This window comes from Branchiostoma floridae, chromosome 17 (genome assembly GCF_000003815.2).
Source record: "Branchiostoma floridae strain S238N-H82 chromosome 17, Bfl_VNyyK, whole genome shotgun sequence".
NCBI classification, from domain to species: Eukaryota; Metazoa; Chordata; class Leptocardii; order Amphioxiformes; family Branchiostomatidae; genus Branchiostoma; species Branchiostoma floridae.
Window position 1 is genome coordinate 11,592,094 of NC_049995.1, and position 14,593 is coordinate 11,606,686.

General features: G+C 41.0%; 1 protein-coding gene across 1 annotated transcript; it reads right to left on the reverse strand.

The window, feature by feature from the left end:
- Nucleotides 1-6,409: 6,409 nt before the first annotated feature.
- Nucleotides 6,410-8,821, reverse strand: LOC118404102 (zinc finger protein 239-like). Its single transcript, XM_035803062.1, has one exon. The coding sequence runs from the start codon at nucleotides 8,775-8,777 to the stop codon at nucleotides 7,812-7,814; it is 966 nt and encodes a 321-aa protein (XP_035658955.1). The 5' UTR covers nucleotides 8,778-8,821; the 3' UTR covers nucleotides 6,410-7,811.
- Between the last annotated feature and the right edge of the window lie 5,772 nt (nucleotides 8,822-14,593).

The window sequence follows — 14,593 nt, forward strand, 5'->3', positions numbered from 1 at the left end:
CCAGCAAAAGTGCCAATAAAGGCCACAGAGAGCCTGCTATGGAGGCTAACAATTTGAACGTCTCGGTTAGACAGCATCTTGAGAAATAAGGATTGTGTATGTTTCCTTTAAGATTTATGTGTCAATAGTGACACTGCTAGAAACATTTAAGCATTTCCTTGGCGCTCTTACGTTTACTGTTAACACCCCCGTTGTGCTTTTCTTGCTTCTCTCTTGAGTGCAATATATGATAGTGTTTGTGGAATAAAGTTTCATATCATAGTTGATAGATGTATACACTTGCCAAGTGGGGGTGTCAGCAGGTAATGTAAGAGCAGCGCTATGTGTTACAAGGAGTATGCCCTTCCCACAAATGTATACACCCCCTGAAAATTCTGCACCAGTACTGCATTAGACAAGTGTGTTGTACCTTGTACCTGAATTAATAAAAAATTCTAAGTCTACATTGCCTTGTGATGCGTTTTTAATCCTATATTATATATAGATGATATTTTAGTGACAAAAAAGCTTTGACAAGCCACGAACCAATTAGTAAAGAACGTCTTAGAATTAAGACTTCTATCAATGAATTGGTCTACTTATGTATAATATAATGTACATGATTAATTCCCAGTATTTTATAGTCAGAAATAGCCTCAATACCAAAACCCCCAAAGGAGCCCATCGCTTTATTCTCCAAGCAGAGGTTGGGTCGCTGGGATAGTAGACTCGGACCAGGCTTTTTACTAGCTTGCTCTCTTCAGGCGTAAACATTCTGGCTACTACTATCCCTGCAAGCCAACCTCTGATTGGAGAATACTTCTCATTTCCCATTTGAAGTCACGAAATGGCCAGTAGAATGACTTTGACCTAGAATGAAACGCTTCATATGTGAGTTTATGTTTAAATAGCCAGGGCCTTTTCGGAATAGAATGAGGCGCTTTATGAGTGAGTTAGGGCCTTTAATTTGCAAAACAGATGCTCTTAAAGGGGTGTGATAGGGGATGAATGTCCACGTTTTCAATTTCGTGGCTTTCTTCCTCTCAACGTGTGTATAACAACTGTACATCCAAAAACAATGACTCAAACAGACTACATTTACCATTATGTAAGAAAACAATAAATCCAGCAATGATGCTTCTACACTAGTCAAACACATGACTCCAACAACACCAGTACTAAGAATTGATAAAACACCAGTGCTTAGAAATCTTCAGCACTGGAAATGAGTGCTGATGCCTTTCCAGTAGATCATAGTGAGTAGTACTTGATGTATAAAAAAACTCAAACCAAGACACCAAAGTTGTCTTATTCAATTATGATTGTAATTAGATGTATCTGTAATGTATAAGTCATATAAATGACTCTTGACAAATAATAAAAGGTTCAAGAAGCTCGAAGTTGTGTTATTACTCTGTGACACTGGAGGGTAACCTCCAGTAACAGAGCATTGTAATCACTTTGTGCGTTGGCTGTTCGCACCTATATCTCTATGTTCCGTATGCCGCAATCGCATGTGGATTGGCATGTCGTCTGTACTCGGTTAGGAAATGATGCACGTTGTTTTTTTTTCGCCGTAGCTGTTTTTATTATGGATGTAATAATTTCAGTTTTCACCCCTACGCCGTCCGGTATAGTGGTTCAGGTCTTCCTTATGATTGTGCCTTAAGTGTTGTAGTTATTTGATACCGTCAAGCAGATGTTGGCCTCGTCGGAATATGCCATCTCGTTCTGGCTTTGCGTTTCCAATATTGAGGTTGGTTTGACATAACATACTGTTAACATTTTGCGCGGTTGATAGTCATATGCATGTTATGGTTAAAACGTGTTTGATCTTTGGGAGCCTTTTTTTCGCGGTAGCTATTTTCATTATCGATGTAATAATTTGAGATGTCACCCCTATTTCCCTGGTATTGTAGACCAGCTGGCTTATAGACGCTGGGGTCTGGCAATTACTTATCTCGAAGCAGATATGGGTTATTACATGCTTGAAAAAAGCATGTACTGTTTCTGGTAGGGATCTTTGTGATTCCGGACCTATATCTTTAGAACCTCTGGATGGATTGCGATTTCCTTTGCTATGGGGATAGAGTGTGTGACCTATTGTGCTATTAAGTAGATTAGAAGTATGCTGTTGTTTTGTGGTTCGTTTTTAAAAAAATATTTACACCCCTTTTTTTGGCAGGAGTAAAGTGGTCCTATGGTTGACCTGGAAAATGAGGTCAGTTTGTTTAGGCTGGATGCAGCACACCCGCCCCAGCTGAGTGCAATTAGTGTTTAGTTTCAGTGTCCTGCAGTCATTATGGTACCTTCTACACCTCCTAGCATCTTCTTCAAAAGTGTTACATTCATCAGGTTGTATGCAATGTACATCTGCAAAAGTGAATGTTACCTCCATGAAAAATGGAGGTCCTGTTTGGTTTTTGATGTTTTGGGGTATACATGTATATCAGTTTGTTGCAGTTTTATGGTTGTTTGAAAAATATATTAGAGTAACTGTGACCATCCCTGTCACTTCTGTATGGAATGAACCATCATATACACATAGGGATATGTGCCAGGTGCAGGTGTAACAATAGGAAATAAAAATGAAATGGTGAGGTCACTAAGAAGGTGTAGTTTTAGATCTCACCGTTTACCATAGGTACATTATATAAGAACAGTGATGGAATAATTTTGCCAAACGTCAAACCATATCACCCCACGACACACCATACGCACCATCACAAAACAAAATATTTCAAGCAGGTTTGAGTTTTCAGACTCTTGTTTCCACAGCTGTGGTTGACCTATTTTTTAACGTGGTGTACGTCTCAAGTACCCATTGTGAGGCGCTGTTGTTGTTTCATTTGTGTCGTTCGATTGAGACGCTGACTTAGCTCTGTTTTAAATTTGGCAGTGATAGGTATCGTAGGTTTTTTGTATTAGCTGATGTGATGTGTCTTGTATGCGATTCACCACTATATAGGTGGGGTGGCCATGCTCTTAATCTGCCGGGTAGGAACGTGTCTTTTGTGACCGGAACACCGAAAGTAGAGGGAAATAGCAGGGACAGAAGAAGTATGATCTTGGAGGGAAATTATATTTTACACCAGGGATTGAAGGGTAGTTTTCATGAATGGAAATTATATATTTCGCATATACACAGAATTAAGCCATTGTCGGTGGGAACTCAAACTTTAGGAAATTATTTGTGTACCTTATATTTGTAGGACTTGGAGGAGCGTGTGCGTTGTATACGACATAGGTTTGTGTTTTTTGTATTTGAAAGTGGAGATATAATTTATGTATATGGTACACATACCATTGTCTTTAAAAATTATTGTAAACAACTTTATTGTGTCAATTTGTGTGTGGTTGCGATAGATACAGCCCTTTTTAATGATTTGGGTGGCCCTGAAAAGGGCCGGGTTTCATGGAGACTACTCAGCTCGCATCCTCGTTGTTGTTGTTGTTGAAGAGACGCCGTTGAACTTCCAGAAGGATGAGGTCAATCGTGGCTGCTATGGGGTCCTGCGGTGGTTCATAGTTCTCGATGTGGCTGGCTATTTCACGGCGAACGTCGTCCTGTTGGAGTATCTTCACAGCCATCCCTTCCTCAGACAGCTTTTCTAATAGGTCGTGCACGGCAGGCCGTACCTCCCGCCACAAGATGGCGGATGCTTCGATGCGCTGCTGGTCTCGCACGGCTTGCTCCTTGCAATTGGTGACATCTCGCCGAATACGCCTCCTGTATTCACCCTCCGTTTCATCCGGTCGCCTCGTACGTCGGATGTTTCTCAGACCGTCGGGAAGTATACCCGGCATGGCCACGGAGCGGCACCGCTGGTAAGCCGGGCTGTGTTCCCTCCACAGCCGCTCGGCTTCCTTGTAGGTCGCCTCGAGCGAACCGTACCCACCTTCTGCTTTTCTTTTCTGCACGTTGTCTCGGAAAACCGCCCCCCACTCCTCCGTTGACTCGTAGGCAAACACCAGCTTGGTGCAGCGGACCCGCACGCTTTTGGTGACGCATCGGTGATAGACTTCGTCCGTTACCGGGACCCGAGGCCTTTCGTGGTCCGGCAGACAACTCAGCTGGTCATCGAGCATCCCCTTATAAAAGTTACTCTTTGACCGCTGGACAAGGATTTGCACGTAATCTTGCAAGGAGTCTTCTTTCCTCCTTGGAGGAAAAAGGCTGCTTACACCGGACTTGCCTTTCTTGTTGATCATCGCAGTACCCATGTCGATTCTGGTGAATTCTAATGGTGTGAGATAGACTGACCCATCTAATTTAAATACATTGACTCATGAATATTCAAAAAAATGTTAGCCAATTAGAAACAAGATGTGGCAGTCAATATGTGTGTCTACCACGTCCGCATACCGTACCATGATGCTTTACACTTCTTTTCTTCATACAAAGAAGAGTCAGAGTCAGACAACATACGCCTGCGTTATCTTCGAGGCAAAGAATCTGTGTGATTGTCTGTACACTTGGATTACGCCGAATAAGTCTGATAAATTTGTTTCCTACACAATACTCACTGTCGACTATTTTTGAAAATTCTACCATACGTAGAAACTTAACCATATGATATAAGTACAGGAACTATCATTGCCTTGTGTAAATAATCAGGAAAAATTCCAACCATAATCACGTTATTGTCTGCTGTAGGAACCTAATACTAAAATTTAGGGTCACATAACGTGTTGCATCTGTAGAAAAATACGACACTATTTCCGTATGTAAAATAAATGTTTTCTTTCTTGAACAACAACAACAGTGCCTTCTTTGTCTATGTGTGAACCACTAGCATGCTGTGTGGTAGTAGTAGACTGGTTTATTCAACAAGTACGACAAATTCAAAGCGGTCTTGCGGCCTGAAGGGCTAAATTGCACTGCTTGACTGTCTTTTTGTACATTATTTTACACAAACATGATTATTGGATAGACAAATGCGAAGTATACAACTTATTACAATTTCAAATGCAAACCATTAATACGTAACACCGTCGTTAAAAGTAGATTAGAACTATTTACACCACAACTGTGTGCGTGTTGTAACCAAGAAATAAGTGTTATTACAGTTCAGTTCTAGTATGAACTTACCGTAGTTTCGGGGCAAACGCAAAGGATATATAGAATCTGGCGACTAACAAGTGCATTATCTTTTAGGCTACGAAAACTTCTTCATACACAAAGAATAGTTTGAGTCAGGCGACAAATAGGTGCGTTATCTATTAGACAAAGAAAAACTTCTTTTCTTTAAACACAAAAGATAGAGTCAGGCGACTAACAGGTGCGTTATCTATTTATAAATTTGAAAGAAAACTACAAACATGTATTTTCGGCATACACAAAGGATAGTCAGACAACCTACGTGTGTGTTATCTACTTGTATTAGTCTTCATACACAAATGGTAGTTAGCGGCAGGCGACTTACAGGTGCGTTATCTATTAGACAAAGAAAATTTATTTTCTTTATACACAAAGGATAGTTAGAGTCAGGCGGCTAACAGTGCTTTGTCTATTGGGCAAAGAAAACTTCTCTTTTTTATACACAAAGGATAGTTAGAGACAGACAACTAACAACTGCATTATCTATTAGGCTAAGAAAACTTCTTTTCTTCATACACAAAGGATAGTTATAGTCAGGAGACTAACAGGTGCGTTATCCATAAGACAAAGAAAACTTCATACACAAAGGATAGTTAGAGTCAAGTGACTAACAGGGTCTATTACTGTATTAGACAAAGAAAACTTCTTTTCTTTATACACAAAGGATAGTTAGCGTCAGACAACTCACAGGTGCGTTATCTATTAATATTAGGCAAAGAAAACTCGTTTTCTTTATACACAAAGGATAGTTAGCGTCAGCTGACTAACAGGTGCTTTATCTATTAGACAAAGAAAATTTCTTTTCTTCATACACAAAGGATAGTTAGAGTCAGGCGGCTAACTGTGCTTTGTCTTTTGGGCAAAGAAAACTTCTCTTCTTTATACACAAAGGATAGTTAGAGTCAGGCGGCTAACAGAGCTTTATCTGTTGGGCAAAGAAAACTTCTCTTCTTCATACACAAAGGATAGTTAGAGTTAGCCGACTAACAGATGCGTTTGCTTATCTATCATTATATCTTTTCTTCATACACAAAGGATAGTTCGAGTCAGACAATCTACATTTGTGTTATCTATTAGATTTAAGAAAACTTCTTTTCTAAAACTTCTCTTCAACGAAGCTTTATTGAAGAATGTCTTGCTGGACAGTACAGGGAATCAGATGACACTATGTTTACACAGGGCTGACTACAGATAGTCCCACTTTTCTTACGCATTTGCGACTAACAGGTCCAGTTGTTTAGACCGCGTCGAAGACTGTCGAATTATAGCTAATAGAACAACACAACAACACAAATGTAACCCCTAAACTGTAATGGATATGCAACAAAATAAGTGCTGTACAACATATCAAAACATGGCAGAAAAATATAGCCTGGTATCCAGCCGTATTATAGCTCCCAAATCTTTTCTGCCCTAGCTCTCTGCACTTGCGGATAGGGCAGAAGAGATTCGGGAGCTATAATATGGCTGGATATCTGGCTAAAAAAAAAAAGCTATCATCAACTGGCTTTAGTGAACTCCTCATCAAATTATAGGTTATGAATATGTCAGTCAAATACCTAGCAAACTTCACAAACTAACCCGTAGAGCTATCTAACATTCAACCTATGATAACTAGAACCACTTCGTTAACTAAACAAAATAAGCTTTAAAACTATTCAACCTTTAACCTGTAATAAAACTATTTAACCTATAACACATACCCTATATCAAAATGATCTACAAAACGAGTTTAGGAATCAACAAACTCTAAACTTTTTTTTCTTTTCAACTGAACATTCTCGCTGGATCTCTCATCTTTTAGCTGACTCAGAGAAAGAACCATTACATCATATTTGTGGCGTACTATTCCTGTCATTTCAAACGTTTCTGTAGATTATTTATGCAAACAAACAAAATAATATAAATGCAAATAAAACTTAAAATAAGAACTATACAAGTTAGTTAAACTAAAGGGAAATTAATGAAAGTTGATATCAACTGCTGTCTATTAATGAACACTTCAGAAACATATTGATTATTAATTCAGACAAATGTACCCAGTAAACCAACAAAAGTAAACATATATAAAGTTACAATATGAGGAATCAACAAGCTATAGAACTTCTCTAAACTAACTCTCTCCTCTTACTGTTCAAGAATAAAGATGTAGATAATGTTGTGTGCACTGTTAACGTTTTGCTTCAAAGGTGCAACTTGTTTTGGTTTGCATTCATACTGCAATGGATAAAGATACAGTTAAGATGTAACATACTTGTCACTTAGGAGATGCATATACCAAAAATGCAGAAAGGAAAAAAAAAATACTTCTTTAACTTCGTCTTGGCATCACATGATGGTTTTCTGGTTAACTGCCTACACTGGTAAAAAAAAAGTCTCGTGCACAAATTATTCTGCTTGCTCCTCTAACATCAATACAGTTATCACATTGTGCACCAGAAGACCTCATGGAAAAAAAATTGTTGTGCTTAACAGTATGCAAAAGGAGTCGCTACATTTGGGTGGGTTTTCATCATGTGAGTCTTCAGATTAATCAACGTACTAAATTGCCTGCTACACTCCCCACACGTGTAGGGTTTCTCACCCGATAGTCTGCATGTGTCTCTTCAGGTCACACCACATACCAAACTGCTTGCTGCAATCTTCACACTTGAAAGGTATTTTTCTCCTACATGAGTCCGCACTGTGTCTCTGCAGAACAACCTGCTGACAGAACTGCCTCCTAAAACTTCTAAGACCTGTAGGGTTTCTCACCTGTGTGAGTCCGTATGTGAGTCTTCAGAGTACTCGGCTGACTAAACTGCCTGCTGCACTCCTCACACCTGTAGGGTTTCTCACCTGTGTGAGTCCGCATGTGAGTCTTCAGAGTACTCAGCTGACTAAACTGCCTGATACACTCCTCACACCTGTAAGGTTTCTCCCCTGTGTGAGTTTGCATGTGTCTCTTTAGAGCACCCAGCTGACTGAACTGCCTGCTACACTCCTCACACCTGTAAGGTTTCTCACCAGTGTGAGTTCGCATGTGAGTCTTCAGATTACCCAGCACGCTAAACTGCCTGCTACACTCTTCACACCTGTAAGGCTTTTCACCTGAGTGAGTACGCATGTGAGTCTTAACATCACCTGGTTGACTGAACTGCTTGCTGCACTCCTCACACCTGTAAGGTTTCTCCCCTGTGTGAGTCCGCATGTGAGTCTTCAGACGAACCAGCTGACTGAACTGCCTGCTGCACTCCTCACACTGGTAAGGTTTCTCCCCTGTGTGAGCCTGCATGTGACTCTTCAGACCACTCATTTGACTGAATTTCCTGCTGCACTCCTCACACCTGTAGGGTTTCTCCCCTGTGTGAGTCCGCATGTGTGTCTTCAGATTACCCAGCTGACTGAACTGCCTGCTGCACTCCTCACACCTGAACACCCTCACACCCTTGCCTCGCCAGCTGGACTCTTCCCCAGACTCCTCACATCTTCCTCCTTGCCAGGTGAGAACACTGTTGGCAGAACCCCCTGCTGCTCCTCTCCTGACGTCATCCACACCTTGTACGCTGTCTGTCGTCGCCATGTCAACAATATCTGGATCAATGTCTGTATCAATGAAGCAAACGAATTTCAAAACATGGGGTAATATGTGAAGTAAAGAGGTAGCATAGTATAATTTGTGTAGATAAATGCATGTCGGTAGTTTTCGATGACACATGTGGCCAATGTAATCAAGAGTTTGGTCATATTAAAGGCTTTCTTGGAAACAGAAAATAACCATCATTGGAAGCAAAATGTAAACAAAACATCTATTCAAATTCAAATGAAAGTATGTAAAATTGCTAATTTTAGTCTTACTTTGAAAACATATATCATATCTATCATAACACTTTGTTTATTTTCAAATACTTTACGGTTAGCCAATAGAAACGCATAGAAACGGGAAAGAATACCATAGCAACCGACTGCCATGTTAATTGAAAAGTATTTCCCGCGATATAAATATATACAATTACAGTAATTGGACAATGGACAGATAAAGAACAAAGTTTGTGTATGTGGTTTCTCATCCTATGAGGCAGCTTCGAGAGCAACCCTGTAACAGTTAGTGGACTGTCCCGTAGTTTCACCCTCCCCGTCTAGATGCATGGCGGGATGGAATCCAGATGTGGAAAATTTGGCGGGAAGTTCTGGTACTGCGGCACACGCAGGGGGTTACAGTATACACAGGGACAGCTAGGACAACTCAGCGAGTCTTTACACCATTTACTTGTACCAGGATCCACGTCCTTTAGTAAGTTAGCTACTAGTACAGTGGACTTCATATACGGTGCATAAGAAATCCACAGGTTTACGATGAGATGGTCAACGCTTGCATGTTAAAAAAAACCCTTTCCTACCCTCACGATCTGTTCACGTTTTCTACTGCCCTGTCGTCAGATTCTATTGCAGAGGCGGCGGCACCATTTTTTAGTTGTGGGGGCAAAAATTTCTCATATCACTAAATCGAGGGCCGAAGGCCCGAGGTGTCGCGCCAGAGGCGCGACCCTTCTAGGGGGGTCCGGGGGCATGCCCCCCCCGGAAAAATTTCAAATCTAAACCCTCTGAAACGCTATTTCCTGTATTTTGAGGGGCAAATTTTGCTGCCAGACTAAGCTAACTTCAATGGCATTTCTATCAAAAATACACATATTTTTAGCTTTAGTTATTGAGGGCGACACCCCCAACATATTTTCACCATCTCGAGCGGCGAAGGTACGAGCCGTTGCAAGGTAGGTTCTTGAAATTTTTGAAATCTAGACCCTCTGAAACGCCATTTCCTGTATTTTGAGGGACAAATTTTGCAGACAGACTAAGCTGAATTTAATTAAACTTTTAGTAGAGAAAACGATTTTTGAGGGCGACGACCCACGCACCAACATATTTTGCACTACGTCGTCGTGAGCCCCGAAGACGCAAGCCGCCGCAAGGGAGTTTTGGAGAAATTTTTAAATCAGGACACATTGAATGCCATTTCCTGCATTTGAGGGGAACATTTTGCTTGTAAACAAATCTAAGTTTGATAATGAAATTTCTACTAGAAAAAGGTCGTGGGGGACGACGCTCCGGTAGCATTTTCCCACCATGTCCAGTGCCGACGGCGCGAATCTTCACAAGGGAGGTCCTTTGAAATTTTTAAATCTGGACCCTCTGAAACGTCATTTCCTGCATTTTCAGGGCCAGATTTTGCCAGTAGACTAGCGAGATTTGATGAAATTTCCATTAGTGAAAATATACACAAGGGTTTCAGCTTGATTTTGAGTGTTTCAGCTTATTTTATCGTGGGGGCGACGCCCCCACGACCTATTTTTTTGTGGGGGCGGCCGCCCCCACTGCCCCCATGGTGCCGCCGCCACTGTATTGAAAGCTAAGCGTTACAGTTCGAAACAGCACCGATTAACTGGTTTCCTGGTCCAAACTCCGACAAGCCCCTGCACTCAAACAAACAGTTTGGACTAAATGCTAGGCTAAAATATCACTGTCAATTAGCTTGGTTTTGAAAACTTTAATAGCAAACCCACGACCACCAATACATGTTGTATATGATGACACTTTTCTATTTTCTTACCTCAGGGAGCTTAGCTTAGTTGATACACAATGCCGTGGAACTCCTTTTCTGAGACAGGGGTCGCTTAGAAAAAGGAAGAACTTCAAGAAGAAGACAAAAACGGCTCAAGACTTGAGGAGGTACCAAAGACGACCCGTAACCTTGTGGACAGGAAATGGCAAAGCGCCGACCCGAAAGTATATGCTGGATGGCGGTCAAACTCTTTTACCTGATTACCCAACAAATGTACACACTTAAACTGATTTAACAGGGTCAATATTGTTGATTGTCCTTGATACTAGATCGATGTGTGAAGGCTTCTGTCTCCAACTAAACTACCTACATACCAAAATCAAATGCAAATCATTTAAGAAAAGTGAGGGATAAGATTCGCAAACATTCAAAAGTTAAGTTGATATTATAATTCTTTTCCACTGAAATTTCCTTTGTTGTTTGCGCTTACGACATTCTTATCTTTATTACCTATCATTATCACCTCGGATAACCGCACACTTCGGTCAATTGCACGGAATCCTAAATTCTTAAGTTCCAAACCGGTGTGACAGCGTTCTCGCCCCCCCCTCCCCGTGATCTCGCCCCCCCGGGGGCGAAATCACTAGCGATCTCGCCCCCCCGGGGCGAAATCACTAGCGATCTCGCCCTCCCCGGTTAGTGATTTTGCCCCCCTACCTCGCCCCCCTTTAGCGATTTCGCCCCCCCCCCCCCCAAAAACGGGTTTACATGATATTTTAGAAGTTGATTGGTGTAAATTAGACAATGCAGTTTCAGAATGATATAAGTACACGAATTTGATACATAACTCCATCCATTGTATCAATATTAACGTAAGTACATGGCAATAAGATAGTTGAACTTGTTTCAGACAAGGAGGGTTGGGTCCCTTGTATTCCCTTTATTGCATGTACCTGAGTCTCGACATGAGATATATTTCATTGTATTCACCTGTCCTCAAGCAACCTATATATCTCCAATATGAAGTCTCTATTATGAATTGACCACAAAAGAACTATGTCATGTCTTTATTGATTATGCAAATAAGGTATTCATTAGAATAATGCACATTTTGGTGTATGCACCTGGCCAATGGGTATCTTCACCTTAAATATGACTGTTTTTTCTAATATTTAGAAACTGGTACGTTATATGCACCAACCCTATGGATATCTTCACCTCCAATATGACTGTTTTTCTAGTATTTAGGAACTGGTGTTTTACCCGTGTTTCTTAAGACTGGTACTTAACCAGTTTTTTGTAGCATTTAGCAACAGGCATATGAACTTGTTCGTAGATAGTGTTTATAATGAGAAACTATTATTCACGTGTGTTTTTCTTAGTGCTTTGGAAATGTTTTCTGCACAAGAAAGAAAATACTGTGACAAATTGAAAACATATAACTGACGTATTCCGTACCATAGACGGTGTTGATTTAAACGTTTACATTAGCATTGTTTTCTATGCCACCGCTGCCACGCCAGCTGCAAAAAAATGTCCTTTCAATGTAGTGTTTGCACCGAACAAGGTATGACATCTAACGGTAATAAGGTGCCATATAGGTACCAGGTAACACACCAACTATGTTACTCCCAGGTGCAGTATAGTACCAGGTAGCGCACCTAATATGTAGTAACCAGCTGCTCTTAAGACCCCTCCGAGGAATACTAGTAATGTTCTGGGGGGGGGGGGCGAAAACGCTAAAGGGGGGCGAAAACGCTAGTGATCTCGCCCCCCGGGGGGCGAGATCGCTGGGGGGGCGAGATCGCTGTCACACCGGCTCCCATTCACTCCATTTTTATTGACTTCGCTTATCTGCACGATGAAAAGTCACCAATGCCGGATAATTGCACAAACATTCGCAAAACATCATATTGACTAAAAATGCGAGCTAAAATTCGACATACGCGTTAAAACAAGCCGCTAACTGCTATGCCTGTGAAAAGACGCAATACCGGCAATATGTATGAAAGGAAAGCGATGTTGTGGGGAGCCGTGTTCAGGTCACGGGAGGGTCGGCACCATAAAAAGATGCGCCCACTAAAGGCCATCATATCATTGCAAGCCATTCAGAGGTTCCTTAGTTATTGCTGCGAAAATAGGTACGCAGAAACATACAAATAAAAAAAGATACACCTCCATATTTAATTTAACGTTAGATAATTACACATTTCCCTTTGTACATTTACACAGAAATATCCATATCCCAATGCCAAATTGATACTTTGAAAGCTGGCGACTCAAATCAGGTTTCCTTCATGACCTGTTGTCTGGTTTTGCTATATTTGTACTGAAAGTACATATACATATGTGCATGTTGTAACGGCAACCTTGCTGGTTTGGTAAGGAAAGATTAGAAGTATGAGTTGAAACGTGTCACACACTGTCTAAATCACGCCACTGTAAATACAACATATGTAAATCTCCCTGGTAATCATGACCATCAAGAATGGTGGACAGTACATAATGTTTTGTGGTGACCCCCATCTAGACCCATCTCACGTCGGCTTGTTGACTATTCACAAAAGAGGTCTAGGAATGAAGTTTCCAGACTAATCTCCTGTTGTGACCTTCCCTTTTTGCTAGCTATTGGATTATTAAGTCACATATTAGGTAACAGAGCTCAACTTTTTGTCCTAAAGAAATGTCCTAAATTTTTTGATGAGTGTATGCAGAAATCAGTCTAAAATTAGCACACACACACACGCGCACACACAGACACACAGACACACACACATGCGCACACACACACACACACACACACACACACGCGCGCGCGCGCACATGGAAAAGGAACTCAACATCTATTGAGAAAGATGGAAAGATCCTTCCTTTTCCTGTCTGGCGAATAAAAGGCCCCGGATAACCGCAATAACGAATGGTGACTCCCAGACAATCTTTAGATTGAATGATTTATCCGGTATGCTGTATAGACAGACTTATTAATGGGAACTTCCCAACACGCCGTTGTGTGGACTCGAAACACGATCAACTGCGTCAAAGGCAAATTCTTGCAGTTTTGGACCCTTTTTCGATGTAAATTTTTGCTGGTACATGGTACTTAGTTACATATAAATCAAACTTAGCCAAAACACCAGTACCATACTTCAGTGTAAAAGCTACAAACTGAAAACGTCATGTCATTTTTTCTATTCAAAGTATAATCGACGTTGTCTGGATCCTTGTGGATCAACGTTAAGATTTTATCATACTACGGTCGATGAAGTTTGTTGGTATTTGCATATATTTCCAGCCAGGAAAAATAACTCCACATCGATTGTGAAATATGGAAAGTTACTGTCCTAAGTAAATACCATTTTCCGCCCGGCTTGTGAAGGGTGTAAGTACATTTTGTAATTCATTTTCTGACCGAAATAATGAAGGAAGGAAGGCCGTTATGGAGAAGGGTGGCTAGAAAGACGATTTCCCAGTGCCCTAAGGCAATATCCGATCGATGTGCAGTGCAGACACATTAGTGAGAACTTTCCTTCAAACCATTTTATAGTTCAAAACATGATAAACTGTTGGGAAGACCGATCTTGTGGTTTTGACCTTGATTCGATGTAGTTTTTTTGCTGGTATCTAGTCACATATAGAGTCGTAAGTCGTTATTAGAACATGTTATCATAAGTTCACCTTTATTCGCGGGGTAACCTATATTCGTCAGGGTATGTAGGGATATCAGGTTGAAGGACGGTGTTTTCAAATTTCCATGTTTCCGAAGAAGATTGCACTTGATTCCTAAATACCCTGTTTTTGAAAACGAAAAAAACGAATATAGGTTAACCGCGGATAAAGGTGAACTAACGTTAGACGCAGAACTCCGATCTCCCCGGTTCAAACCTTGTCATGCTAACACTAACTCACCTTTATTCGTTGGGTAACCTAAATCCGTTGCTTTTAAATGCAGGGTACGTAGGCACATCAAGTCGACA